This window comes from Pagrus major, chromosome 18, assembly GCF_040436345.1.
Source record: "Pagrus major chromosome 18, Pma_NU_1.0".
NCBI classification, from domain to species: domain Eukaryota; kingdom Metazoa; phylum Chordata; class Actinopteri; order Spariformes; family Sparidae; genus Pagrus; species Pagrus major.
In genome coordinates this window covers 28,611,261-28,638,517 of record NC_133232.1, presented here as the reverse complement: position 1 = coordinate 28,638,517, position 27,257 = coordinate 28,611,261, and the positions used below count along the sequence as shown (strand labels likewise).

The window sequence follows — 27,257 nt, the reverse complement described above, 5'->3', positions numbered from 1 at the left end:
TGAAATGTCAGGAAGTATACTGGATAATGTCTCTCTATTTCCTGCCCTGGGTGGTTTTGTTAAATTCCTAGATTTTCAGTTTAATATCTTATAACACCAAGAAAAGATGCAAATACTCACAATTGGGAGGCTTAAGCAAGGAAATAGAAGGAATTTTTGCTTAGAAAATGGCTTCAACAATTAATCGTTTATCAAAATAGATGAAAATTATTTTCCTGTCTATTGAGTTAATTGAATCATTTCAGCTCTCCAAACGGCTCCACCATCGAAGCTCTCACTTTAATATGTCTGGTTGTATTTGGCTGTTCTGTTTCAAGTAAATTAGCAGAACTACTTTATGACACTATAGTTACTATAGTAGTAATATAGTTTGTCAGGTGTTTACAGTTTGTCTATAGTTTACCAGGGGTTTAATTTACTGGATTATCCAAAAGCAGACAATCCTGTGTTATAACTTTATCCATAACCAGTTTCTCAATCTATATATCCCAAATACTCCAATATAAAATTCAAGATACTATGAGAGATAATTTCATCCATCTCACTCACTCCAACCAGTTTGTAACAAGTGAAACAGCTACAACTTTTGTAATTAAATTGAAAAGATCTATTGTTCCAGGTAAAACTTAGGAAAGAGTAATTAGACCAGAGTAGTACCGACTTCCACCCAAAAACTATTAGCTGCTAAACCTTATTTTCAATTAAGAAGGTTTAGCCAGGATCTAGAAGATAATGGGTTACTATAATAAGATGTATGATTAGGTTTCTTTCACTTCATTTGAAAAGGTAATTTAATAATGAGACCAGAGCACAATAGAAATTGGGTACATGCAGCACTTTGTCAGTATTCTGAGAGGGAGATTTTTTAATAGCCGTTCTTCTCATCTCAACCATTTTACTTTTTAAAATGTTTTTCTCTGATTGTCATGCCAAGCCTCTCTTTCTCCTGCTGTCCTACGAACATTTCTGAAATCATGATATGTTGCATTAAAAATAGGTCCGTGTTATGATGAAGGTACATCATTCATAAGGCAGAAATTGCCCTGAAACTGTTGTTCAATGATCACAGGCAAGGAAGTGTGCAGTCTCTTATCACTGTGAGTGCAGTAGTGGGTACACTGTGGGTAAAACTTGAGCCATTTTTTGGATGACGGTGTCACATTATTCCACTTGTCACCCCCCTTCTTTACCCCGCCCGCACCCTTCTTGAGCCCCCATCTTCTTTTCCTTTTGTCTGCTTTCTTACCTCCTGCCGCTGCATTTGTCACACGCCCTTTTCCGACTCATCTTCCCTTTTTCTCTCCTTTTTTGTTCCTCACTCTCTGCCTTAAGCCAGCACACCTCTCTCAGTGCCCAAAACAGCACCCCTCTATCTCTCCTCTTGTCTTATTTTATGTTCTATCCCTCCATCCATCCATCTATCCATCACCCCCACCACCACTCTCTAGCTCTTTTTCTTTCCCTCTCATTAGTCTCCCTATGCTGTGGTTTGTGTCTCCCATCTCTGTCAGAACTGTTATCACTGCTGTCAGCTCCCTTGGCGAGAACAAAGTCGTCCTCTGCTCACGGCACCACAAAAGATGAGAGAAATAAAAGGAAAGAGCCTCAGCCAAAAAAAAAGGAGGCGGAAAGGAGGAAAAATTAAAAAGGAGGGGAGTAAACTAGAGGGAAAGGAGGGGGCTAGGAACACATCTTTTCATGTCAACCATGATGCATTGTCATCTGTGGGTTATAACAACCATTGATTTCTCCCTCTGTCATCCCTTTTATCTATACAGCACAGAGCTTACAGTTGGTCGGAAGATATGAGAGCTATCTCTATACACATCAAGTGCCTTTTCCTCATATTATAAATATATCCCCTGCTAAATCAGCTAAGCCTAGTATATCAACCTCAAATAAGTTACTGTGTATTATTATGAGCTGAGAAGAACAGTAGGTTTGAAAGACACTGAGATATCCAAAAGAGAAAACGTAACCATTTATAAGTATAAGTAGCGCTGAAAGAAGGGCCTACTGTATAATGCAGTATACAGTATTAGAGTATAGTAGGACTTACTTCTGTCACTCAAGAGCAATGTCCAATCAACATAGCTGAAATTAGTCTTTTCTACCTAGTAAAACCAATCAGAATTGAACCAGCAGAGGCACAGAGGGTACTTTGGAAACCAAGGACAAAATGACCACCAGCCAAGGGGTCGTCATAGCAGAAATGACGCCTGGCATCCGTGGCTCAGGGAGCATGCCCCTGTATCATCACGTGTAGGCATAATCTATGTCGGGGATGCCCCCCTCTCTGTAGCCACGGTTGGTACCATAAGTGACATGATGGTGGCTGGTTTGGCTGAGGATGGTGCCATTGAGGCTGCCAGCTCCGTGGCTGCTCCGGTAGGTCCCATTAGCTTGGGAGGAGGAAGAAGAGGAGGGGAAAATGGTGTGGATGTAGGTGACATCCTCCAGCTTAGGCTGCAGGGGCTGATGGGCCATAGCTGTCATCTGAAACCCTGCAGGAGGGGCCCTGATCTCTAAGATGGAAGTGTCTTTCTTGGTACCTGACTCTACATAGTCATCATAAGGTTTGCCCCCCCGACCCCTGCTGTATGAGCCCGAGTCCCCGGACATGTAACCTGCTCTCTGTCCATACCAGCAGAAGATGCCAAAGATTAATAGCAGGCTTACTAATGCTGTGGCACCCCCTATGATCCCAGCCAGTGGCAGGGCTGTTAGTTCAGAGTCCTGTCCCTCTTTATCAGACCCCTCCCCTCCTGAGTTGACCAGAGCCTCTCCAGTCTCTATCTGAGCGCAGGCCGGGGCCGCGTCTTTATTGTCCATGTCCATGCTGCCAACTCTTGATGAACCCATGCTGGAACCCCCAAAGGAGGGCTCCGGCCGTAGTGGCAGCAAGCAGATGAGGTAATGGGAGCGAGGGGTGAGCTGGGTAAGGAGGTACTGCCTCCTCTCTCCAGGTACCAGAGTCTCTGTTATCGAACCAAGGGCTGCACTGCTGCCCAACCTCAGCCACGACAGGCGAAAAGAGGGTGCTGGTTGTGGGCATAGCCAGCTTACCAGTACACTGTCAGAAGAGAGAGGTTTAACAGTCAGCTCCAGGGCCTCTCCAGATACCTGCCCCCCTTCACCGGGAGGCAGAGGCATAACAAGGCCTGGCCGCTTGGCTCGCAGGGTGAAGAGGGAGCCTTGTGTGGGGACCAGCAGAGAGGAAGTGGTGGTGCTGCCATGAGGGACTGAAGCCACTGCTTGCCCCCCTCCAACACCATCTTCACCTCCTCCATCTTTTTCTGCTGGGTTCACCCCCATTCCGGTACTGGGACCAGCAGGGGGGCCTTCACACTGCTCCATCAGGGAGGTTAGGTCTCTGAGGGTCTGGCCCCTTACAGGCTCAGGCCCCTGACAGGTCAGACCCCTGACTGTAACAGCTGCCCCCCGGCCGTGCAGCCAGGCGTGGAGCCAGCGAAGGTTGCAGCCACAGTACCAGGGGTTTCCTCGCAGCAGCAGCAGCTCCAGGCTTTCTGTGTCCTTCAGAAGTCCTCGTGGGATACTGGTCAGATTGTTTCCTGACAGGTCCAGCCTCTGTAGTCGCCGCATCCCGTCCAATGTCCCACGTGGTATGTGAGTCATTCCGTTGTCTTGCAAATGGAGTCGCACCAGGTGAGCCGAAGGTAGGTTAACAGGTGGGGACTGCAGGGCGTTCCTGACCAGTGACAGCTCCGTCAGGTTGGAGAGACGTGAAAAGGTGTCATCTGCTATGCGTGTGTTGGCCAACAGGTTTCCATCCAGGACCAAGCGTCGCAGGGAGGACAGCCCACGGAAGGCATGCGTGGGGATGGTGCTGATTCTGTTGTCGTCCAGTCGCAACTCTTCCAAGGATGCTGGCAAGCCCGCAGGGATGCTTGACAGGTGGTTCCGAGACAGAAACAGCAATCGAAGCCGTGGAGTCCCAGAAAAAGCTCGCTCTTGGATGCTAACTGTGGATATAGAGTTATCATCCAGGTGTAAACGTTCTAGTAATGGTAACTTGGCCAGAGCTGATCTCGGTAACGTTCGTATATTATTATCCTGTAAATGGAGCTCCCGTAACGAAGGCGGGAGGTGTATAGGGAATTCATCCAGCTGGTTGGCATACAGGTAAATCACTCGTATGGAAGTGCTGCGTTCCAGTGAGGGAGGTAGCCCAGCGTTACTCAGGCGGTTGCTCTGCAAGTAGAGGATGGCAGCCATTAACGGGAGTGGAGGAATTATGCTGAGGCCTCGGTCGTTGCAGTAGACGAAACCTTCATCACAGCGGCACACTGAGGGACAAACAATGCCCTCATCTCCCTCGCCTGTCTCCATGGCAATTGCCGCTGCCGCCAGTTCCAGCACCTCAGCCAATAAGGTGAGGCACAGGAGGAGCAGAAAGAGCCAATCGCGGAGCTCAGCAAGACTCTCAGCTGCCATGTTGGTGCACAGCTCCTGATTGAAAGAGAGGAAATGGGAAACTGGATTAAAACAAATACAAAGGCTGTAATCACTGATTCTTGAATCAAAGAAGGAAAAACTCATTACATCCTAAGGGAAAGTAGAAAGTCATTGGCGAAAGCATTTAAGACAAAGATAGATCTCTAAAACTGCTTAACTAAAGTGCTGTATTTTGTTCTTGCTGTTTAAAGTAACTTTATCTGGAAAGTGGAGAAGGTTTGGGGAACGAATAGCCAGACATACTTACTACTACTGGGGCTGCCAGTATTATATGGGTCAGAGCGACCAAGCAGAAGACCAACGGACATTGAGAGGCAGAGAGTGCGATGAAGGGTGGATTGAGCGGGCGAGGAATATTACAAGAATCAGTGAAACCAAAAGGATGATAGCGATGGAGAAAATTGGACAGTGACAGTTGCAGGGAGGGAAAATAAGGGAGGGACATTTTTTTCCGGGGAGATTAACCAAAATGGAGTGAGTGACATGAAACTAAACTGGAGGAGAGATCAGGGAGAAGGAAATCAGATTAATTGCCCACACTGCTGTTGATAGCTTTTAGGACAACAGAAGTGGCAAACTTGTTGTGACTGCACTCTATCTAACCCTCCAATCAAATTATAAAGAGAGTGCATGTACAGTAATTGGAGAAAAAGAAAAGCAGAATTCCTGACAAGGCTTCTGTTTTATGCTATAGCCACACACAGAGAAATGCACAAATAAGTAAACATACATGACACAAAGCATTCTCATACAGAACAGAGTCTCAGTACGTGCTCACATGTATAATGCATGCATTCTCTTGGTTGTTATTGTTCGTGAAATTTCTATAAATTATTCAGGGAAGTGGTCCTGAAATCCCCAGAAATGTTTTAGCGAGATGTTTTACAGAGAAGCATTTTTCTGCAACATTAATACGTTCCTCGGTCGATGTTTTATGACTTGTCTCCTAGCGAGTCCCTGACACCAACATCAGTAACATGAATTTACAATTCAGATAAAATGATCTCTGTGCACACACGTTCACAGCACACTATTTATAGAAGATGAATAATATAAAGTGGTAAAAGTTACGTTGTAGAAATTACACTGTGGCGCACTCTTATTTGAACCCTTTCTTTCGGGTAGCCTGGGGCTGGAAAAATGTGCCCTGATGTGAAACGCCTGACATGATTTGACAGCACATTTGATAAACAAATCCTCTGAAGGCTAGTATTTTTTTTTCTCCCCTTCTGTGCACGCATGTATGTGTTTGTATGTGAACTCAGTGCTAGATGCAAAATTGCCCCTTGGCTGCAGTCAAAATCCATGCAAAGCAAACAAGAGATGGCAACAATAGAAGAGACGGAGGGAGGAGGAGGAGGGGGAGGGAGGAAGCTATGGAGGCAAGGAGACAGATGGAGAGTTGGACAGTCCATCAGAGGAGGAGAGGGGAAGTGAGTTCTTGGCAGTGAAGACTTGAGTCAGTAACAGCCGAGTTTGTTGCAAAAAGAAGAATGAGTGGGTGTTCTTTTTCTGTAAGATAGGTGTAAAAATAGATGCGTTTGTGTACCTTTACATGCTTGTGTGTGCATCTTTAAGTGTGCTTAGTTGAAAGAGGTCTGCATCAACAACAACCAGCTCCTGTCTCAGCACAACACAGGCAGCATTTGATATGTAAGGGTGAGAAAAGAGCGTGCCACACAACTCGGCATGGACCCAGTCTTTTTTAATGGTATTTTTAGCTTAAATGTGACTTTTTCCAAGCATTCCCAGCCTTTGAGAGAAAAAGTAATGGAGAGGAGCACATGTACACAAGAGGGAGTTTCAAGGTAGGAGCTGAGGCCAGATTGGGAATGCTCTCTGAATATCAACTAGCATATGCTTCTGTGCTACAGTATCCCTGCTTCCCTTTCATAAATATCCTCTTGGCACGAACCTGTATGTGTGTTTTTGCCTACATGCCAAGGCTTCCCACCGACACGTTCTCTTAATGATCTTTAGATTTTCTCTTGTCTCTCCTCTCCCCGGCTCGTTCGCTCACTCTCTCCAACTGTCGCTCCCTCTTATGGCATCTCTATCTCTTACTCTATCTACCCCTCCAATCCACCCACCACCGCCACCTCCTCCCCTTCATAATCTTTCATTATATCCACTCTCAGGTTTGTTTACAGAAGTGTCCGTGCAGTCATCCTCCTCCTCTCCTCCCTTGTCTCTATCTCTTTCTAATCCTCTTTTATCGTTTCCTCTCCAGTCCTCTGTTGATTGCTACACACTGAGATCGGATCAATCAGCTCTGCTTCAGTCCTGCTGCCCAGACCTCCTCTCTCCTCTCCTCCATGGAGACTTAGTTTCTCTTTTTCATTTAGATGCAGCAGACCCCCCACCTCTCCTTTTTTATTCCCCCCGTCTCTTTCTCACTCCCTCTAGGTTTCAGCTTTCTCGCCTGTGCTTTCGCCTTCCTCTCCCTTTGTGGCGTTTTTTTCCCCCCTCCTAACATTTCAATCATGTTCAGAAATAAAAGCCTTTGTTGGCGCATGGAGCCAGTGTGCGTTCGTGTTTTTTTACTCCTATCATGTAGCTGAAAGAAAGATGTAAGTGTGGCGTTCTTCGTTGCGGTGAATACAGGAAGAAAATGTGTGTAAAAGGTCTGAGCGACCCAGGATGTGATTGCGGAAGGCTTGCTAACCTGCTCAGTCTCTGTGCCCTTCACGTCCGCCGCAGCTTTGTTTCTCCTGTATCAAGGATTTGTGGAGAGGAGTATTAGTGTGTCTGTCTGTGTGATGGAGGATGTAGCTGCTGATCTCTCTGTGTTAGCTCAGTTTCCCAGTTCTTTTCTGAACTGTTCAGAAGTGTAGCCTCGCTCCTCGGGGCCGTTGAATCTTCCTCAGTTTGGGTGAATGATGATAGGGATGATGATAGCCTGTACTCCAGGGCTCGGCGAGTAGCAGCACCAGCATGGCTCAAAGCCGCCACGGCACCCACATTTGTGTGTTGTATGTGTGTGTCCTACTGCCAAACTCTTTCTCTCTCTGGGGTAAGGGGCTTTTAGGCCTGCCAACTCAAGTCATCTTCAACAAGCGTCCAGAGGCCTAATTCTGGAACCTCCGCTCCACGCCCAAATGCTACAGTTGGGCAGACAGTCAGAAGATCGTTGAGGGCTCAAGGGTCCTTCTTCGAAGTCAAAAGCAAGCCTGGATACTCATGCAAGCAGTGGGTCATTCAAAAATAGTACTGCGGCATGCTTGATTTACCAGGTAGTGGTTTCAATCAGTGAGCAGCGAGGAGAGAATAAGTGAGATTTCCACGGCTCAAAAAATCCAGCAAAGAGTCTTTATGATCTGTTGTTACTGGTTGTATTATAACAATTATTACAACATAAATTTCACAGTTCAGAGATGGTAATGAGTACGTTTGAAGCGGTGATGGACAGGTCAGCCCAGTAAGAGTCTCCTGCTTCTCTCTCTTTCCCTCTCAGTTACAGCATCAACTCTCTTCTCTTAAATGTTTGATCGCTTCCTTTCCAGCTCACACAGACTCTCTTCACAGGCAGCGAAGCCAGAAGCCAGTGTGTACTGTGTGTGGCCCGTCACGTGGCTCGGTGTGAAAAGTTCTCCCACAGGTTAGCAGAAGTGGGCCGCCATCTAGTATCCTCAAGGTAGACTTGACTGGCGTGGGCTTCAGCGGGACAGCTGTCTGAGTGTTGGTGAACACCGCCCTGAGGGGAGACAGCAGACAAGCACAGTGTTAGAATTTTCATTAGGAGATGCAGTGAATTAGGGTAACGAGGTATTTGAGAAATTTAGGAAGTGGAAAATCCTTCTTAAACCACACACAATGGGCCATTTGTAACACACCAGAGATGAAACCTGAGTGAAGAGAAAAAGCCTGCCGTTCTCCCTTTAACTAGCTCTTATTATCAAAAGAGACCTATTATGCTTTTGTGTTTTTTGTCCTTTCCTTCAGTGTGTTATGTAAAGTTAAAAGTCCACACCCATTGGAGCTCCTCTCTTCCACACAAAACACTTCTCCTGATGTGCCTCAAACGCCTCGTCAGTAGTCCCGCCTTTAATTCTGTGACTTCTTGACATCACACTACATCATCATGTCAAACATTTGCATAATCTACGCCTAGCAGCTAGTTTGGCACATAAGAATCAGTTTTTTTTAACAAGACGAGGGCCAGCACAAAGCTAAGAGCTAAGAACTTGGAAGCTGTAAGTTTTGCTATGTTTTTCGTTGCTTTAGGAGCCGATCCTACAAAGACACATCGCTAGAAACGTCTCTAGCCGTTTTTAGAAGTTAAAATATGTTCAGGCTCCAAGGCGTTTTTTAAATGACTGCACCTGTAGTGATGAGTCTCTGTGTGATCAGCCCCTTCCTGTTTATTTTGTAGCTTAGCCTGTTGAATCAGGCATTAGTGTGTTGCTTAGCTAATGTGGCTACTCCCAGGCGGGGGCAATGTGCCTTTAAAGGAGCACTAAGTAGTTAGTAGGTAGTAGTAGAAATTCAGTCTCAGAAGGTTGATATTTACAATACTGAAAAGGTAATAATACAGCAGTAAAAACTCTTTTTTGATATATTTCCATATAAACAAGCCATCCAAGAGGGGGATAAAGTCCCCAGAACACCATTTGAAGCTAAAAAGGTAGAGATGTTTTTTCCCTTTAGAACAGTTTGTTTATTCAGTTAATTCCGTCATGAAAATAAGATTTCAAATAATAGAAGATTTTTGTCTTCTATCTTTCTCTTCTTCCCCAAAACTACATTGTGCACCTTTAAGAGAACCCACATTTTAGGGGGCAGTGGTAAGAATTATAATATACAGTAGCTTGAGTAGTTCAGTAACCTCACATATCTCATGCTGATTAACTTCAAACTTGTTTACTTTAATATATTCAAATATTGGCACAGTAGCTTATATATGACTAAAAATAAAAAATAATAATTAGGTGCTTTTAAGGGGCTGCATAAATGAAATGCTTTGCTCTCTACCAGCTTTCTTTAAGTGACTCCAAGATGTAATTTTGTGTTTCAACGTTGGCACAATATGGACTACTAAAAGGCACGGGCTAAATAATTATCCCCATCAGAACGGTTATACCTTTTAAAATTAAGTACCTCGTGAAAATACTTCCTGAAGGTCAACACTGCATATGCGCAACACTAAGCTCCCAATGGACACAAACCTCCCATTAAGGTAACTCCATGTTTTATAACTGTTTTTTTTTTTCTCTCGTCACACAAAGCTTCGGAGCCTTCATTAACCACCACGCGCTAAGTGCCTGTATCTCGTCTGCAAAATCGAACCCCCCAGTGAACGCTGGCTTTGGAAATATAAGGTTTTCATCAGGCATACTGAGTGTACAGAGACAGATTCATCGAGGCCATTAACTGCTCCGCTGCTCACATTCGCCTGTTCACTTCATCCCAGAGTAAGTAGACTACATAGCCAACTGGGAAATTATCATGCAGTTTGCTTAAACACAAATAGAGACAAATAAAGCCGTCCTCATTTTCATTTCCAAAGGACACACGCTGGAGCTGAGAAGAAGTTGGTCAACAGGCTCATGTCTGTTTCCTTGAAGGGTATTTAAAAATTGTGCACCATGCACGGATCATAATCTCACGGTGATGGCGTGTTATAATTTAAGGTTTGGTGTTTTAACTGGTGCCACAAATGGAAAGGAATGTGTTTAAGTGAGTGTGCAGTTTAGTGGGATATTTAGGTGGTTGGTGTGGTGGGATAAATGGCCCTTTTTTATAAAACAGCTGCAGACTGATAACCAGTTTGTGGCACAGTAAACTGATTTATATGTGCAGAGTGCGGCTAACATGCGTAATGAAAACAGCTCGAGACGGGACAGAATGCTAAACAGACGTTGTTTGCAAAAGGAGTCGACTTTGTGATTGGCATGTAAGGAGAAATGAGATAATGGCCTGTTCAAGGACAGACTGGATGTGTACAGAGTTTAGTGCTCTCTACCCTTTTTAGGCCATTCATTTGAAATTCATCCACTGATGTCGTAATACTTCAAAATAATTAAATCCTCTCGTTTTAGCATTTTGGAGACCGAGGCTTTAAAGTGGCTTTGAAGTCAAATCATAATTCAAATGAAGAGTTTTAATTGGATGTCATCAGTCATGTATTAACAGCAGATGTCACCTTTAATAACACTAACTGTCGCTTTAAAACAAGTCCTCTTAATTGGTTGCAGTGTCTGGTCCAAAACTACCCTTACACTCTGCACTAATCTTTGCCTACCGCAGGCAAAATGTCTGCCTGCATCGGACAAGATGTGAATATTGAACATCAGCAGCATTTCCACAGCTCGCTGCCATTGCCCATTAGACATCAATATGTGAAGCTCTATCTGTATAATGTCGAGGCTGTCCTTAAAACTTTTTTGTGATGGATTTTCAGAAGCAAGCCTAGCTAGAGGGAGATGGAGGAAATAGGAAGCATTAGGGAGTGTGCGTGAAGGCTGGGAGTTAGGAGGCGAAAGATAGACACTCGTCATTTAGGAGAGGGAAGTATCTGAAAATTATGTTTGAGGGGAGTTAGAGAAAGTACAGAAAGTTTTTACTTCTGTCAGTCGTAACTGTATTTGAGCAAAGTAGTTATAACACATTTCAAGGGAAATATCTCATTTTGCAATGGCCAACATCTATCCACCACCTGAATATACCAGTTAACCATTAGAAAAGAGATTTCACAAAACCTATTAAAGGTGAATAGATGCACCATGACATGGAGTCAGCTGTCACTGTCATTGGATCACAAAGAGCTCTGAGTTCTCTTTGAGTCTAACACCTCTTTAATACAATTTCCATGCCTTTGATGTTTTTAAGTGCTGTCCTTAAAGCCATGCTCTTTAAAAATCTTTGAAATGACATTGTCAAGTGCCAGAGCAGCACTTTCATTTACATTCAGGAGAAGACAACAAAAAAACCTTCATATTTGTCATAACAGCAGTCATGAACTACGGTTCGTGGTCTCTAATGTTAGACTTTAAAATTAAAGGAATTCGGAGATGTTGAGTGCGTTTTATTACATGGCAATTATGTGCATTTATAGAATAAAGACAAAAGATGAGAATACACTCGAGCTGTAAGGTTTAGTTGATAAATTGATAAGTAGAGTGAAAAAGAGTTTCATTCAAGGTAACTGTGTTTCATTTGGTCATCTGTCACTATAACGTCTGGACAACGTCTTTGTATGTTTTCCCGAAGTTTTTGATTGCCTTCATTAGGTTCACCTGTCTCTCATCAGTCTTCTCTCCCTGGTGTATTTTAGTCAGTGTTTTAATCATCTGTGTTTTCACATATATTGCCCCAGTCCTGTTTGGTCCTTCGCTATTCTTTTGCTTTTCATTTCTTGCTTTGTTGCCTGCCTTTGTCTTTTGTTATTAAAGCTTGCTTTTGTTTTTCAACCTGTGTGTCTTGCTGTATCGCATTTGGGTCCTTTTCGCTAAAACCAAGACATGATGGCAGTTGACGAACGTGACTAAACAGAATGTGAATAAAACTTTAATACATCCCCCGATTTGTGAACCTTTTCTGCCTGAGTAATGGCAGATAGATTTTTCGTCAGGAATGGTGGTTGTTTAGCAGTGAAGACAACAACTCCCATGATCCCACGCTACTTCAAACTACGTCTTTTGTTTTCTTTGTTTTGATTGAGAGACCTCTGTGACAGAAATTAAATGCAATACATTTAAACAAGTCAGCCTGGGCTTTAGGAAACTGTAAAGAATGTTCTTCATTTTTTTTTCATTCGATTAATAGATAAAATAAGATTAATTATTTGCGGCCCTAGAAAAAAACATAATGATTTATGTACATGTTGGAGTTTTTTTCTTGAATTAAAACTCAGATTTTAGACAACAGATGTTCATGTAGCAGTCCATTTATTTTATTCTACTTCATAATTTTTTTTTTGCATGTTTTTGATTTCTTTTATTAATGTCATGTATCCATATGCTCTGAAGACAGGTCTTTACAGAATAAATTATTGAATTAGTCACTGCTCTTGAGTAACAAAAGCACCTTAAAAAAAACTGGCGATGACTTACAATGATGTAAAACAGTAAAGACTTGAAACTACTTGAATCATCTCAAGTATCACAGCGGTTTCCTTTCATTAGGTTAAAATGTCTAAAAGAATTCCTGCATATTACTTATTATATTATTTTCTCATAACTCTCACGCCCCCAGTGAGGAGTAGAAGCAGTAATAAAGAGAGCAGCTCCCACACTTTTGGGCAGGTGACCCGTACAGTTTTAGGTCAAAAACATTTCCAACTGACCCTTCGCTGTGTGTCTTTTCTGCTGGACATTTTTTCTGCATAACAGCGAGCACAGAGAACGTCTCGCTCCTCAGGGGGACAGAAATCACTCTGCTCTTGTGGTAGCAGTCAATGACAACTGTGCAGCCCAAAGGCATGCTACAGTATGTGACTTTCACTGTGGCTTCTGTGCAGACCAAATGCGCTCGCTGTTTTGTTTTCCTCTCTCTTTTGTACAATGACAATCAGATATTAGCAATTTTCCCTCAAGGGGAAGCCAATCGAGAAGGCTGTTGATAAAACAGGGAGAACAAATGGAGAGAAATTTGCTCCAGTATGAGTAATACTGCTGGTGTTGGACACTTTTTATGCCACACATCTGTTAGAGAAAAGTCTGCAGATGTGTTAATATGTGCTGTAAACGATTCACATTCTTACAGATTTCCAGATGGAGGTAACATATGTACAGGAATATGGCCCGAGTGTTTATACGTGCGTCGTTAGTGGTCACCTTGTAAGATTTAGGCGTACAGATGGAGGTAGTATATACACAGGGGAGTCTGGTACTACAGGTGTGTTTACTTGCATACATCTTTGTTTTGACATGAGGTGATACAAGTGGAAATGAGACAACGCAGTCTCTAGTTAAAGAAAAAACACAAGCTGAACACAAGTGATCACATCACTCCGGTTTTTAACTGATTTTAAGATTTTTATTGTTAACTTTTAAAGCTCTGTGTGATCTGGCACCTGGCTACCTCACTGAGCTCCTGCTTCCATGTGTGCCAGGTCATAACCTGAGGTCCTCATGCTGCTAGTCTGATCACCAGCTTGTGTGATTGTCCTCAGCAACATGACGTCAGGTTGTCCAAAAGTCAAAGCTTTTTCGCTGGCCAGCAGCATTGTTTTTTCCGGCACCTGCTGTGGTCTGCACCTCCGCATCCTAAACACACTACCCTCACTCAAATGAATGGGAAGACCGGCCATTCACGGCTTACTGCCCAAATCTGTCTAATGCACCCTAGGGGCACAATGTTTTTTGTCTTTTAACTTATCTGTACAGTATTTTATTTGTACAAGCATGTTGTGACCTTGTTAAGAAAGGTGCAATATAAATAAGATTACTATTATTATTATTATTATTAGAAGACTGCATCACTTGGAGTTTTTGCCATTTTCATTAAAATTACCCAAAAAACCTTTCTATTTTGTTTTTGCAAATTCTCTCCCTGATGACCTTCTAGCTGCACCTTCACAAATTTGAAACACTGTGGTGGGTGGCAGCAGGAAAATTGACAATAATAAATCTCCATCTCCATCCACCCCTTTGCAGGGCTGTTCGGGATAATTCAGAAAATGGAAAGCAAAGAAAAGTGACAGCTGTGATACTTGGCAGCGTGCTCGCCGCGTGCACTGTAGGGAACTAGGAGATAGGAAGTGAGGGAGTAGGAGCTAGGGATTAATAGTTCTGAGGCTTGGGACCAAAGTCTGAGCACTTTGTAATCATGTGGCTGCCTAACCCCAGTGTTAGTAAGGTTGATGAGCATGCGTCCCTGCTGACACACACTCTCTCTACATCCACTCTGCTGAATATTAATATGGAGGAGAGAATTCCTCAGAGCCCCATTGTCAGACGGCCCTATTGTTCTCTGCTGGCCTCTGCCTTGGCGCGTGTGTATGTGTGTGCTTGGTATTAATGCGTAAGTTGGTGTCTACATTGTGTGCTTATGCATATTATGCCTGTGTCTTCATCGCGCGTGTGTGTGTCGGCTACAGCAGAGCAGCAGTTAAAGCAGCAGCGAGGGAGACGAGGGGTGTGTTCGTGGCCCTCCATGGCCCATAAAGACAACTGGCCTGAGAGCACTTGGACCAGCTATCAGGGCCCAACACTGGCAATTATTTCACCTAGAGGCACTATCTGTAAAATGAACACTCTCATTAAAAATGTGTGTGCACACGTGTACGCTTGCAATTCCGTGTGTGTGTGTGCACAATTCAATTTAGAGGCTCTGCAAATATATGGCAGCACAAGTGCTTGTCTTTCAATCAAAGACTAATGTGCTGTTTATGATGTTTGACTGTGGATGTGCGCTCGTGTTTGTGTGTATTTGCATTTTCTCCATGTTCGAGAGCACATCTGTGAGTGTGTGTGTGTGTGTGTGTACATTTGTGTTGTGCGCGCATGTATCTGTATGGATTTATGGTGTGTGTGTGTGTGACTGTTTAACTACCCCGCACACGTAACCACCCCATCTCTGCCTCCCTGTTTCTCATTTACTGAGCCAGCGCCAGAGAAAAGGAGTGTGGGGAAACGAGAAAACAAGTGATACAGGGGTGGGGGGGTGGGGGGTGGGGGGTGGAATGGAGAAAGAGAGATGGTGAAATAGAGGCGGAGATGGAAGGAGGAGGATGGAGGTTTATACAGGAAAAATGAAGTGAGGCTGGAGTAAAATGGGAGAGAGGAAGAGACGAGGGATGGCAGAGAGAAGAGGGGAAGATAGAGAAGCAGAGGCAGGAAGACAGGGGGGGAAGAGAAAGAGGCGGAGGAGGAGGCAGCAGATTTATGAAGCCATTGGAATGTAATTTGGAGGCAGAAATTACTGTCAGCCTGAGCAAGGTTTAAAGTCAGTGAAGCCTGAATTCAGGGCCTGCTTCTGCGTGTGTTTGTGTGTGTGTGTGTGCGTGGTATCACAGACAAATGGATAGCAAATGTGATGCAGAATAATACCACAGAAGCTCTACAGTTGCTTGTCAAACACACTGAGCCAACGCCGTGTGTGCATGACCATTTTTACTACTCCTCCATGCATGAGTGGCGTGACTACATGGCATCGGAACATAACCCAGCATTCATATTTAACAGCTCATATTTCATCTATGCTTGGAGACACATATGCGCACACACACTCTTACACACACACACACACACACTTGTGCAAGCACTGAATTCTTGTCAGGCTCCGAAGGCCGTGACTCTGGCGGACTCAGTCGTGGGTGTCGGCGTGGAGGGAGCAAAAGTGAGAGAGAAAAAGACAGAGAGAGAGTGTCAAGGATAGACAGGGAGCAAGGTAGAGGTGGGAAATGAAAAAGAGAGGGAGAGACTCGAAGAGGGGCTAAAAAGAAGGGAGAGAGGGATGTGACTAGCTTTCTAACGCAGCAACACACAGCTTCCATTTAGCATTAGAGGGAGGGGCAGAGAGAGATGAGGGGAGCGACAGAGGAGGGATAAGCAGCAACAATCTGAAGGGAGGCTCTCGGCTGTAACACACACCGGGGATTGGCTTTATTTCTGCAGCTAATTCGGACTCCTCATCAATTAGTTGCAGCAGGCAAGCGATTAAAAGCACAAGGCGCGTGTTCATCTACATTTTCCTCACTGTGAATAAATTCCAAGAAAAGATTAAAACCAACAATGTGTTAGTCCGTGTCTCGCTACTTTCTGACCTTCTCAACTTGGCTCTGGCTCTCTGCTCCAAGCCAACTTGATGCTAATGAAGACAAAAGTCCGTGAAAACACATTACAATTATGTGATTTCATTTTAAAGAGAAAAAGACTAAATGCTTTCCTAAAACAGCTGGGCACTGTAGTTTTTAGCAAACGACACTCAAACATGAGCAAATGGCGCATTCGTCCGGGACTATTTTCAGATGTGGATTAATACACATTTGATGCAGCAGCAGGTCGGTGAATGTGACATTGACTCAAAATAAATGAGCCTGTTCTGACCGTGTCTGGCTATCCTCAGCTTTATCAGACAGAAACCACCATAACAGAGACAGACAAGTCTATTTGTGGGAGCAGAGAGTCCGAACTCTGACTCTTGCTGTTCAGTGTTGTGTTGTCATCACCCCACTCACTGGAAGCTTGTTGTTAGTTGTGTTTTCAGCCTGTTACCATCGCGTTAGCTAATGTCAATCGAAACCACGCGAGCGCTTCAACCCAGCTCGCTTCTGCTGAAGAGAAACGTTATGTGGCTTTTACCCTTTAAACTATGGACAATGTTACCAGAAACTTCAACCAAGCAATCTGATGATTCTGCTCAAATCAGCACACCTTGCTCATCACTAAAAATATTACTCTGCCATTGACCCCATGGCAACGTTGTAACTACCAGAACTGCAGCAAAAGGAAAGGCAGCGAGCCAAAGTTTTGTGACCTCACTGAAAATGTTGATATTGAAACAAACATGAATTGAAACAGGATATTTTAATAGATACGAACATGTTGTTAATTTTGGAAATGATCACATCTATCTTTTTTCAATACATTTTGACTTTTGGAGTATTCGGCGCTGTAGACTTATTGGAAATGTTTGGATCACAAGGAAACTGTTTAGCCTTGATGTTGGATGCTCTTGCATCCTCCGTTAGTTTTGCCGGTGAGCAGGGCGCTCCCTCTGGCTGTATGCAAAGCAAGCTAGCTGGCCCCGATAATCTGATTGGATGGAACGTGGACACTCGTGCCGCCTTAGTGCATCATCCAGATTTGGAACAGAAAATAATATCCACCCCCCCTCCCCCCGAAAAAAAATCATGCAAAAAAAGAGTTACAACAGCCCTGTAGTGAGCTGAGCATTAATCCAGCCCTGACTCTGTCTCAGTCACTCAGGAATGACACAAATATATTTAGAGAGATTTAAGTGCACTCCTTTAACACGGCAGTACAGTAGTTTATAAGTGGCAGTGATGTAGTAATGTTCGTATCACTTTTGTCACATATTTGATACAAATAAGTTTCTATGGTTGTAAGATATAATCAACAGTGACATTTTGTTCCTTTGTGGGTTTTTTTTTTTTTGCCATTTACAGTTAAGCGCTGACTTCTCTCATAGTTTGACTTCAGGGATGTGAGTACAAAATTACAGAATGCTTGTTGTTTGGACACATGCAGAGAAAAAAATGCCACAGTGCTGCTGACAAATGTCAGGACAAATGTGTCAGTAACATTTTGCTATTATCAGCTTCACAAGGCAGAGCTGTGCCTGGGTGGTTTGTGCGCCACCAGCCTCGACCAGCAGCTGTTCCCCTAAAATGGACACCTCACGCACACAAATACCCACTCATGCAAAGTTCTCCAGATCCATCCCACTCTTACAGAGAGACAGCCTCCTTTACATGGCCACACACACTCACACTTTTGTTGCTCTTTTCACCCCTGAATGAACTTTCTCCCTCCTTGCGGGCCCGCACACACAGAAACATACACACTCTCTGTTCTTTGTTCTTCCAGCCAGTGATAATGATAGCAACAGCATTATGCACTGTGACAACACTACCTCCCACTTACACTCTATGGTGGTTCACACCATGGTACAGTCTCTGCTTCTGTCTCTCTCAGCCTCCCTCCATCTCTCTCCTCTCACTCAGAATAGTGTTGAGGTCAATTATCTCTGAATTTGCTTATACAGTAGGCCGACTATGTCATGCTGCTGGGATGTGTTAAATAGCATCTGTAGATTATTTAATAGGTTTTTGACATGTTTTTTTTCCGAACATTCATCCCCCCCAACACATTTTCCTCTTGTTCGCTATTCTTCTTTTTCCATTTCGTCTATTTCCTCGCCCTTCTTCTAGTTGTCCTTCTTTCTCTTTCCTTGGCTTTTTACTCGTTTTTCCTCTCTCTTATCATTATCGCTGCTTTTTATATGAGCTGGGGCAAAATGGTAAAAAGTTTGTTTTTTCACAGTAGTTGCTGTTGATATTTATCACAATTTAAATTATTGTTAAGTTAGTATTTCTGCTTAGTATAGAATATTTTAAGATTACCAAGCTAGAAATTCAGGGCCTAAATGACAAAGAATTGTGTGAGCTGCAAATAGTAAATCTTTTAAAATAAATAATCATGTAAAAAGAAACAAAATCTTGTCTGTCGAAATCCTCCAGTTACATTTGGCACCGTGTCTGTTGTGATTAAAAATGCAACAACATGTGATGAACAGTAATATTGTGGTTTATTGCAGGTGTTGTTCTGTGAGAGCCCTGCTGCTTGTTCTGGGGATGGGTCTAATCACTGGTGAGAGTGCAGGCACCTCTCCTCTGGTGGTGCTGCAGGTGATTTTTGTGCTAGTCGCCCTCTCTGTGGGAACAGGTTTTCAACTTCGTTATAGAGGGTGTCCACACTTTTTTACTCAGAGAAACTTAATGCTAGGCCACCACAGGCCACAAACACACACCTATTGTCTGGTATTGTTGGGATGCAAAATGGTACTAGGATCCCAAGGTCCCATAATTAACTGACTTCCTGTGCAAAGTGTCTCTCAGATTATGAAAAATAATTAAAAGGGCTCTGTAGAACTTCTTTGTTGTGCTGGACGCCGGTCGATAGTTTATGTAAGCTGACTCTATTATTAAACTAACATTAGCTACTGTTGCTCTCTGCTGGTGGAGTGGACAGAGGCACTTGAGAACATACATAAGGTCACATCCTTTGACTGCCATGAAAAACCTGACCTGAGTCCTTCACAAAGAAATCCACAGTCCAGCAGCATTAAACAACTTAAACAAATCGTCCAAGTGTATAAGACACTGTGAGAGACGGGGAAGGTCTCATTGTTCACGTCACGTTACAAGCTGCTCACATACGGCCATTAGAAAGTGATTAATACATGTAAAGTGCTACAAATTGTTACATAGAGCCCCTTTATTAATTAGGGCTCTTACATATTTAAAGAGATTTTTTACCTCACAAAACAAAATTATAACATTATTATAATTGTTTCAGTTATTATTATTTTTATTTTTATGCTAGAAATATCTGATGGGTTAAATTGAACCTCTACTTTGGAAAGCCCTGGTATACATTAAAAGTAAACGTGTCGACTTTAAAGGCACCCTGTAAAGTTTTTGACCAATACTTGCACAGAAGAGCAATTTTAAAAAAAGTCCTTTGTTTTGTTTTTGTTCATGTGCATTTGCGGTACAAGTGGTTGAAGTAAGGCGCATTCATGCTGCATAGTTTTATGCAATTGCCTGCATTAATGTACAAATAAACGTAACGATTGGCCAAAAAAAAGGCAGCACAATAGACTGCTAGCTAACAAAAATGGATGTAAACAATATAGGATGTAAAATGCGTTCAGCACCTTTTTCAAGTCTCGAGGACCATGCAGTGCATTTTTGCGAACGTCACTGAATGTAAACATAACTTTGTTTACATCTGAGGCTGTTGTGACTGTTGATCTGCTGCTTTCTGTGCCAAGGTCTTCCTTAGTTTCCTTAGAGTGAGCGCTTTCTGTGTTGGGATGAGGTTACTATCAGTTTTCCATACAAATTAATGTATCGCTGTTACATCTAAATGTCTTATCAATTACATTTTCTATCGCTATCATTGTCAATATGCTTTATATTGCACAGCCCTACCTTTTACATGTGGGTTCAGGTTATTTCAGTTCATTTCAGTTCACTGTATTGGAGGAATTGTTGACAGAGCATGAAAATCAAAGATAAACTTTTTAAATTAAATCCTTCCCTGCTACCCCGTTCTGTCTGTGTATGTGTGTGGTGGCAATGTTCCTCGCTTTGTTTCCTTTCTTCCCCTCTACGTCTCCTCCTCTGCTTCTTCTGAGCAGCAGCCAGGACAAAACTCCAGCAGTGATAAGATGTGAGCAAGCCTCTGAGAGGCAGGCAGTGCAAATGGGAATTTTCAATAGATGGGTCCTGAAACCCATTGTATTGTGGAAAGGAGTGAAAGGAGTGAAAGAGAGAGGATAAAGAAGGGAGATGGAAGGAGGGGAGCGTAGATGGAGGAGGACAGGGAGACAAAGTGAGCTGTAGAGTTTTTGCCCCGGAGGAAACCGGTCTCCAAAGAAGGAATGAACAGCCGAGGAGGGAGTAAACGAGACTTTGAGAGAGAGCGCTGCTGGAGAGAGGAAAAGAGAGCATCGGAGGAGGAGGAGGAGGTCGAGGAGGAGGAGGTGGGGACCGGCTTAAGAGTGGAAGACAGGAGGTGAAAAGGCAGGACAGCAGTGGGGACGAGAGATAAAGGGGGAGAGGTAGTGATGAGAAAAGAAGAAACGAAGGTGGAGATGAGCAGACACACACACACGACGCCCAGAGTGAAGGTGTTTTGCATAAATATGGTGCGAATAATGAAAATGCTGGCGGCTTCATTTTAAACACAGCAGCTAATAATTAAAACAGTCAGACCTCGCACTGTGGGCTACAGAGACAGCGCAGAGATTTTATGCATAAGCGGTAAATAAACTGTATTATCTCTCCGGGGGCTCTCTGAGGGCTGCGGCCTTGGGTGCTGACAATATATTCACAGCGCTGCCAGCCTGAGTCCAGCTACTTCACCCACTCGCTTCACCTCCAATTACGGTTAGGCAAATATGCAGGTTTAATGATGAGTGTTCACATTTTCTGGCCGAAGCGGCTGCTGACCAAAAACATTCCACATCTTTCAATTAAAAAATCTGCAAAGAGTAACTCAGATTTAAAATGATTCAGAGAATGTTCTGCTTGGCAGGACCGAAAAACCTTCTGCAACGGCAATTAGACACGGGACACTGAAAAGCCAGTGAAACCCTCGCAGATGAAAGCTTTTTAGGTGGGTTGGCAGCTCCTTAAGGCAGGGTGAGGCGCGTTTTCATTGCAGGTTTTACAGACTGACACCCCTGAAGCTGCGAGTAAAATCCTCCCACAGCATGCTGGAATGATTTCCCTGCTTTAGCCATCTGCGATAAAGAAAATAATATTCATAAAAGCATATTCAGTGGCTGCTTTAAGACAGGAGCCGCCGTCACATCAGCAGTGGACGATGTGACCTGGCCAATATCTGAATGGAACATAAACAGCTTTAAAATTGGCCTGTTATATCAGTCTAACACTGTTCTCTATCAGCACAGGAGGAGTGCACTACATTTATCTGCACAGAAAGAAACACACACACCCATCTGCCTGCAATATTATATGCTGGGAGATGCTATGATAGACCCCATCTCTCAGCAAAACACACATTTCTACACACAGCCCAGCATGCATACGCATCGCCTCATGACAGTATGTGGATAAATAATCCCATTAAATATGATTGAGGGTTTTTCCAGCTCAAAGCATTTACACTCTCTCTCTCTCTTGCTCTCTGTGTCTTGCTCAGAATGAGGTATGCACAGGAAGTATCTACAGACAGGCAATTTACGGGGCCGGACACCCTCATACACACTAATACACACCCACACACATACACATACACACACATACACAACAGCCCACCAGAAGGCACTCTTAGATAGGTCACAATAACTCTCGCTAGGTTGAACTTAGTACTTATGCCTTTGGAGCAGAATCCCTGGAGCCCTTTGTGAGTGTGTGCAAGTGTGTGTCTCTGTGGGTATGTGTGTGTGCTGGCGATGACAGACGAAACAAGTCATTTTGAATCCAATAAGATGTGAAGTACGTGTGGCCTCCTGGTGGCAGGCTAAGGCACGGTACTGAAGGTCGGGATCCAGCTGACAAGCTTTACCCACCAACTCTATATCTCTCTACTCTCTTTTATTCCCCACCACTCTCCATTTCATTATTATCTCTCGAAGAGAAAAAAAAAGGTCTCACAGCAGCTGAAGTTTTCAAAAAGAAAGACAAAAAAAATACTTGTGTGAAATGTGCTGTTGCTGACTGAGCGAGTGCGCTGAAACCAATGCAGCTCCTGCCAGTCGTGTCTGTTAGTCAGCCAGCAGTCATTCTATTTTGGCTGTGTTTACCTTTGTTCCTCATTATAAGGAGACAATGAGCACACTCCAGAAAAGGCCATAGGGTAATTATCAAAGCTTATTCAAGCGTCTAACATGATCCCTGCATACCTGAGAGATCTATTGGAATTCAATACATCAGGTGAAACACATATTCCTGCAAGGCGACCTCACAATCAAGCGCCATCTTGTCATGCTCTGCAGAGAGTCTAGCACTTTCTGACTACACCTCGGTAATTGGCTTGTGTACATGTTTATTCTGTTTTTTGATCATCTCCGATAGTGCGCTTAGCGTGACAGTTGCTTTCACTCTTTGTTGCCATGGTAGTTAGTGGTAATTTGGCATTCGGGTCCACTCAGATGCTTGTTTCGATCCAAATTAAGGCTTGTCAGTTCTTGTGAAGGTTGTAGCTTCCAGAAACAGTTTTTGGTCCAAATTTGGTTTCGGTATACAAAATGTATGTTTTTGTTTTTTTTTAGCCATAGTGGTTCACTGGCTGTGAAGACGTTTGAACATTCAATAAGTAGCACAGACAACTACAAAAAGACAGCTGAGCTCAGAAGAGCCCTGAGATATCTACCAACTGCAGAAAAAGCAAAAAAAGAACTAAAAGGTGGAGATTAGACACTATCCTACATTAAATAGACACAGACACATCACTGTTGTCATTAATCAGTGGGCTAAGTCAGGAAACATTGCCATCAAAGGCACGCAGTTGGTGAAAGTCCCCAAATCTTAAAATTGAGCTTTTTTTAAACAAAAACACACAAGTTCCAAATGAATTACACGCACCACATGTCATCGAAGCACTAATTTTTGCTGCAGGCCACACACTCAGACTGCTGCAACAGATGTGAACTGCAGTGCAAGTGATACAAAATTGGAAAATGTAGACAGTCTGGAGCTTGTGTCTCAATGATGCCATTGCAAATGTTCTGCAATTTGGCCGAATATGAGGGGCTTAAATTATGTGCCTGCAGAAAGAGTTGGGCATTTGTTCCAGTTATTATTCTGGTTCTGATCCTGCACATCAAATCCTTAATTCTTATTGTTGAGGGAAACAAGCAATCGAGTGTTTAAGAACACAAACACACTGGAATAAAAAATGGACCAAAGTAACACAACATAAAAATTCCATGTACAGAAATGAGACGATGAATGTCTCTTTATTCCCAAAATAATCAGTAACCCCTGGCCATAGGTGCTGATTTATTCATTAACACTTTCATACTTGTCCCTCTCCATTAGCCTTTGATCCAAGCAGGATCAAAAGGAAATCGCTCTTTGCATCAACTGAACCTCTCATCCAGACCATCACATCTTTGCTCTCTGCTTTCCTTTCACCACTGCATTTATTCTCCATACAAATTATTTTCTGTCGGCATCTATTTTTGACACATTCTCCACGGCAACAAACACCATTTGTCAGAAATCTCAGCTGGCAGGGATACCGACTGATACATTTGTAATTACTTTAATTAACCTGTGGTAATCAAGCTTAATGACAACAGTTAATTTGTGTGAGGTGCGATGCTAACTGTATCTGTTGTCTTAGAGGGGAAAGCCGTGTATTCTTTTTTGCATAATTGAGAATATTCTCCATCTTTTTTCTTGTTTGTCCAGTTATTCAGCTCATAACTGGCAGCATTTAATCAAAGGTCCAGTATTTCTGGAGGTGTCTGTAGCTGGTTTTAAAGGCAGGTGAGGGAACAGCGCGGGCGCTCTGAAGTCATCAGTGCTGCACAAACAAAAGCACATCTCTGAACTGCTCTCTGTGTGACTCCTACTCTCTCTGACCTGCCTGCATCTCCCACACTATTCCTCTGCTCCAACAAATGGACACACACACACACACACACACACGGACACAAAGCCATAATGCAATTTAACACAGCGTAATGCAAAGCCGTCGTGTTTGTGTGTGTGTGTATATGTCCATGGCTGTGTGTCAGAAAACCTTCTAAATTGTTAAAACCTTCCCTTGTGTAATGCATCTCTCTAATGTTCCTATCTGGCATCTCCTGTGAGATATATATTTATTTCAGGTTTTCTTGGGTGATCTTATTTATTATGTCTTTTCGGGACACTCTCAGCCAAAACATGGCACAACCTCAATTACATAAAAGCACAGTTGGTTTTGGAGCCATACTGCCTCCTACAATAGATTGCATAAGGCATAAACTATGACAATGACGAGGCCTTTGTAGAATCAATTTGGAAATGAATGCATGTGCTGGTCTTTGTATTTTAAGCTCTTCGGATTGTTTTGCCTTTCAAGCAAAGAGGAAATTCAAAAGGAAAAAGTGGATTTTACTGGTGTGTGGGTTATCAAGCTGTTGGCATGTGTAAAAACATATACACTTTATTGTATGTTTTACACCTGGCATACAATATGTATCTGGATATCCTGTGTGGGTAGGGGAAATAAATGTTAACGCAAGAGGCAATTGGAGCATGTGGCTACCTGCTGAATGTAAGCCCAATATTCACTCTCTTTTATCTCTGTTTTTTTGGTCTCTACCAACTCCTAAGGGAAATATCTGGCTCTTTAGCTGCTAAATGTTCCACTGTGTTCACCAGCTCATCGCCAACTGTGTCTGTCTGCTCTTTGCTACTGAGCAGGTAGCGTATGGGTTTTAAGAGCTTTTTTTACTGGAAGCAGCTGCCTTTGTGGCTGAAAAACAACACTCTGAAAGCAGTGAGAGTAAACTAAAACAGCAAAGTTGCTGCTCGACAGCTAAACAATGAGCTGAAGCGCAGTCTAAAGCTTTGTAAAGCTGAGGGGGAGCTGCAGATTCAGGTGATAGTTCTCCTGCTCAAGCAAGCCCAACATACAAATAGTTGTAGCAGATAGCAAGTTTTCCCTTGTAAAAAGTTATTTATGTATGATCCCTCTCTTGAGTTCGGCTGTGACGCCTAAACAATTTGCATGTGGAGCCCAACAGTGAGGTTCCAGAGTGAATCCTATTCATATTCTGAATTGAGGATGTTTATTATTAGCCATAATGTCGCCACCATCCAAAATAAAACTTCTCACAAGCTATGAGATGGTGAAATGATGATACTATATCAACCTCACGTTCAAAAACACGTTCTATTTGCGATGTCATGGGGAAGTACTGTCACCTACGAGAGGAGATTTTCCGATACGATTATTGAAAGACTGGTGCCAAATATGGTTTGTTTGTCTACATTACTTAGTGTTGTTTTAATTTTCTGTAAAAGTGACACAACAATGGAATGAATAAACACATCATTCCTACACTTTGCCCTCTGTAGGCGTATATTGTGTTCATTAGTTAGACAATATCGTGACATATTGTTAGATGATTGTCTCGTAATGTATCGATTATAGTGGAATCGTGTATCATATCCTAAGTTACGCTGTGTTTTCCACATCTATTACCCACAGTCCTGAAGTGTCACCATGTTAATGTTTACCACACCTCCGAAAGTCATGTTGGTTAGCGAGTTACTGCTACTACGGTCAGATTACCACAGGGAAACCATGATTTCTGACCCGTTGGACACTTTTCCACGATGAAAATCACTACAAGTCAGGCCGTCTAGCAGTATGTGTGAGTTCAATTCATTTTTTGGTTGGTTGGCTTGGTTCCAGGTTTAAAAACTCTTTGTATGAAAGTTTTTTCTGAAATATCAATGGACTGAATGAATGGGAAATTCACCTCCCGAACCGGAGCCGTTCAAAAGGTAGGCGGTCACTGTTGAGCTCTATTGAGATCCGATCACAATGTGGGAAGAATGCAGATGATGAGAATGCTTGTTAACACCGGATGTAAATGCAAAGGCCCATAGATTGAATGTCATTATCCAGATACAGATCACACGTTAATACCTCGTATAAATGGGGCCTTTGTCATTTTATGAGCCTGCTGCAGTCAGGACTATTTCATCCTTACATTTTCAATTATTTTTTTTTACATAGCGTGACAGATATGATCAGAGACATGACATAATAAGGGCACACAGCCACCATTTACATTATGATTTTCTATCACTTGTATTAGAGTTAGAGCTTTACTTTCTTATCAACTTCTGTTTTTCTTATAATCTGTGACAGTGCAAGCATTAGGTCAGACTCCATACTTGTCAGTTTGACTGTTTACATCTAAATGAGCTTCATGTTCCACTAGTATTTGGTAAAACATGGGAAAATGTGCTGTAATCCTCACTAAATCATGCTGGGTAGTGTCTCAGTCTGAGGCTCTGTAAATCTGTTCAGGACACGGTTATGAAATCATTGTTTTGGGGGCGGGTTGAACTATAAATATGGCTTCAAGTGCAGTGTTTCCCACACACAGGCTTTAATAGGGTGGGGTGCCTGGAAACATTAATACGCAGGTATATTTGGAGACACATACGGTATATATAGCAGGCGCTCTCCTCCTACCCCTGTTCTTTTGGTTTGTTCTTCTTGTATGCGAAGAGAGTAAAGGTTTTTTGAGCCAGAGAATACCTTCACATATTCTTCTAGATTTTGTAAATATGTAGTACTTCATTACTGGGCTCGATATACTACACGTCCTCCATTTGTTTTTTGATGAATACCATGACCATGAAGATGACAAGACAATTTCCTCTCTTGCTGATCAATAAAGCACAATCTACTGTGGTTCAATTTATCCGGACTTAACCATTTACCTTCCTAAGAAAGCACAAGGTTTAACCGCCACGAAAAGCCAGTCGAAGGCAGCATGGACATCTTCCATTTGTTACAATTGTATATTGATTTGGATGGGTACCAATTCCAATATTGAATCATTAATAAAAGGAAATGTTAACAGCCTGCCAAAGTCGACAAGCATTG

The 27,257-nt window shown here is 42.9% G+C and overlaps 2 protein-coding genes across 2 annotated transcripts in view; one reads left to right on the top strand and one right to left on the bottom strand.

Moving 5' to 3' along the window:
- macrod1 (mono-ADP ribosylhydrolase 1) overlaps positions 1-27,257 on the top strand; it is a 136,496-nt gene that overhangs the window by 30,081 nt on the left and 79,158 nt on the right. The gene's annotated exons all lie outside the window — the stretch shown is intronic.
- On the bottom strand, positions 2,257-4,455 carry flrt1b (fibronectin leucine rich transmembrane protein 1b). The gene has a single exon (XM_073487435.1). The coding sequence runs from the start codon at positions 4,453-4,455 to the stop codon at positions 2,257-2,259; it is 2,199 nt and encodes a 732-aa protein (XP_073343536.1).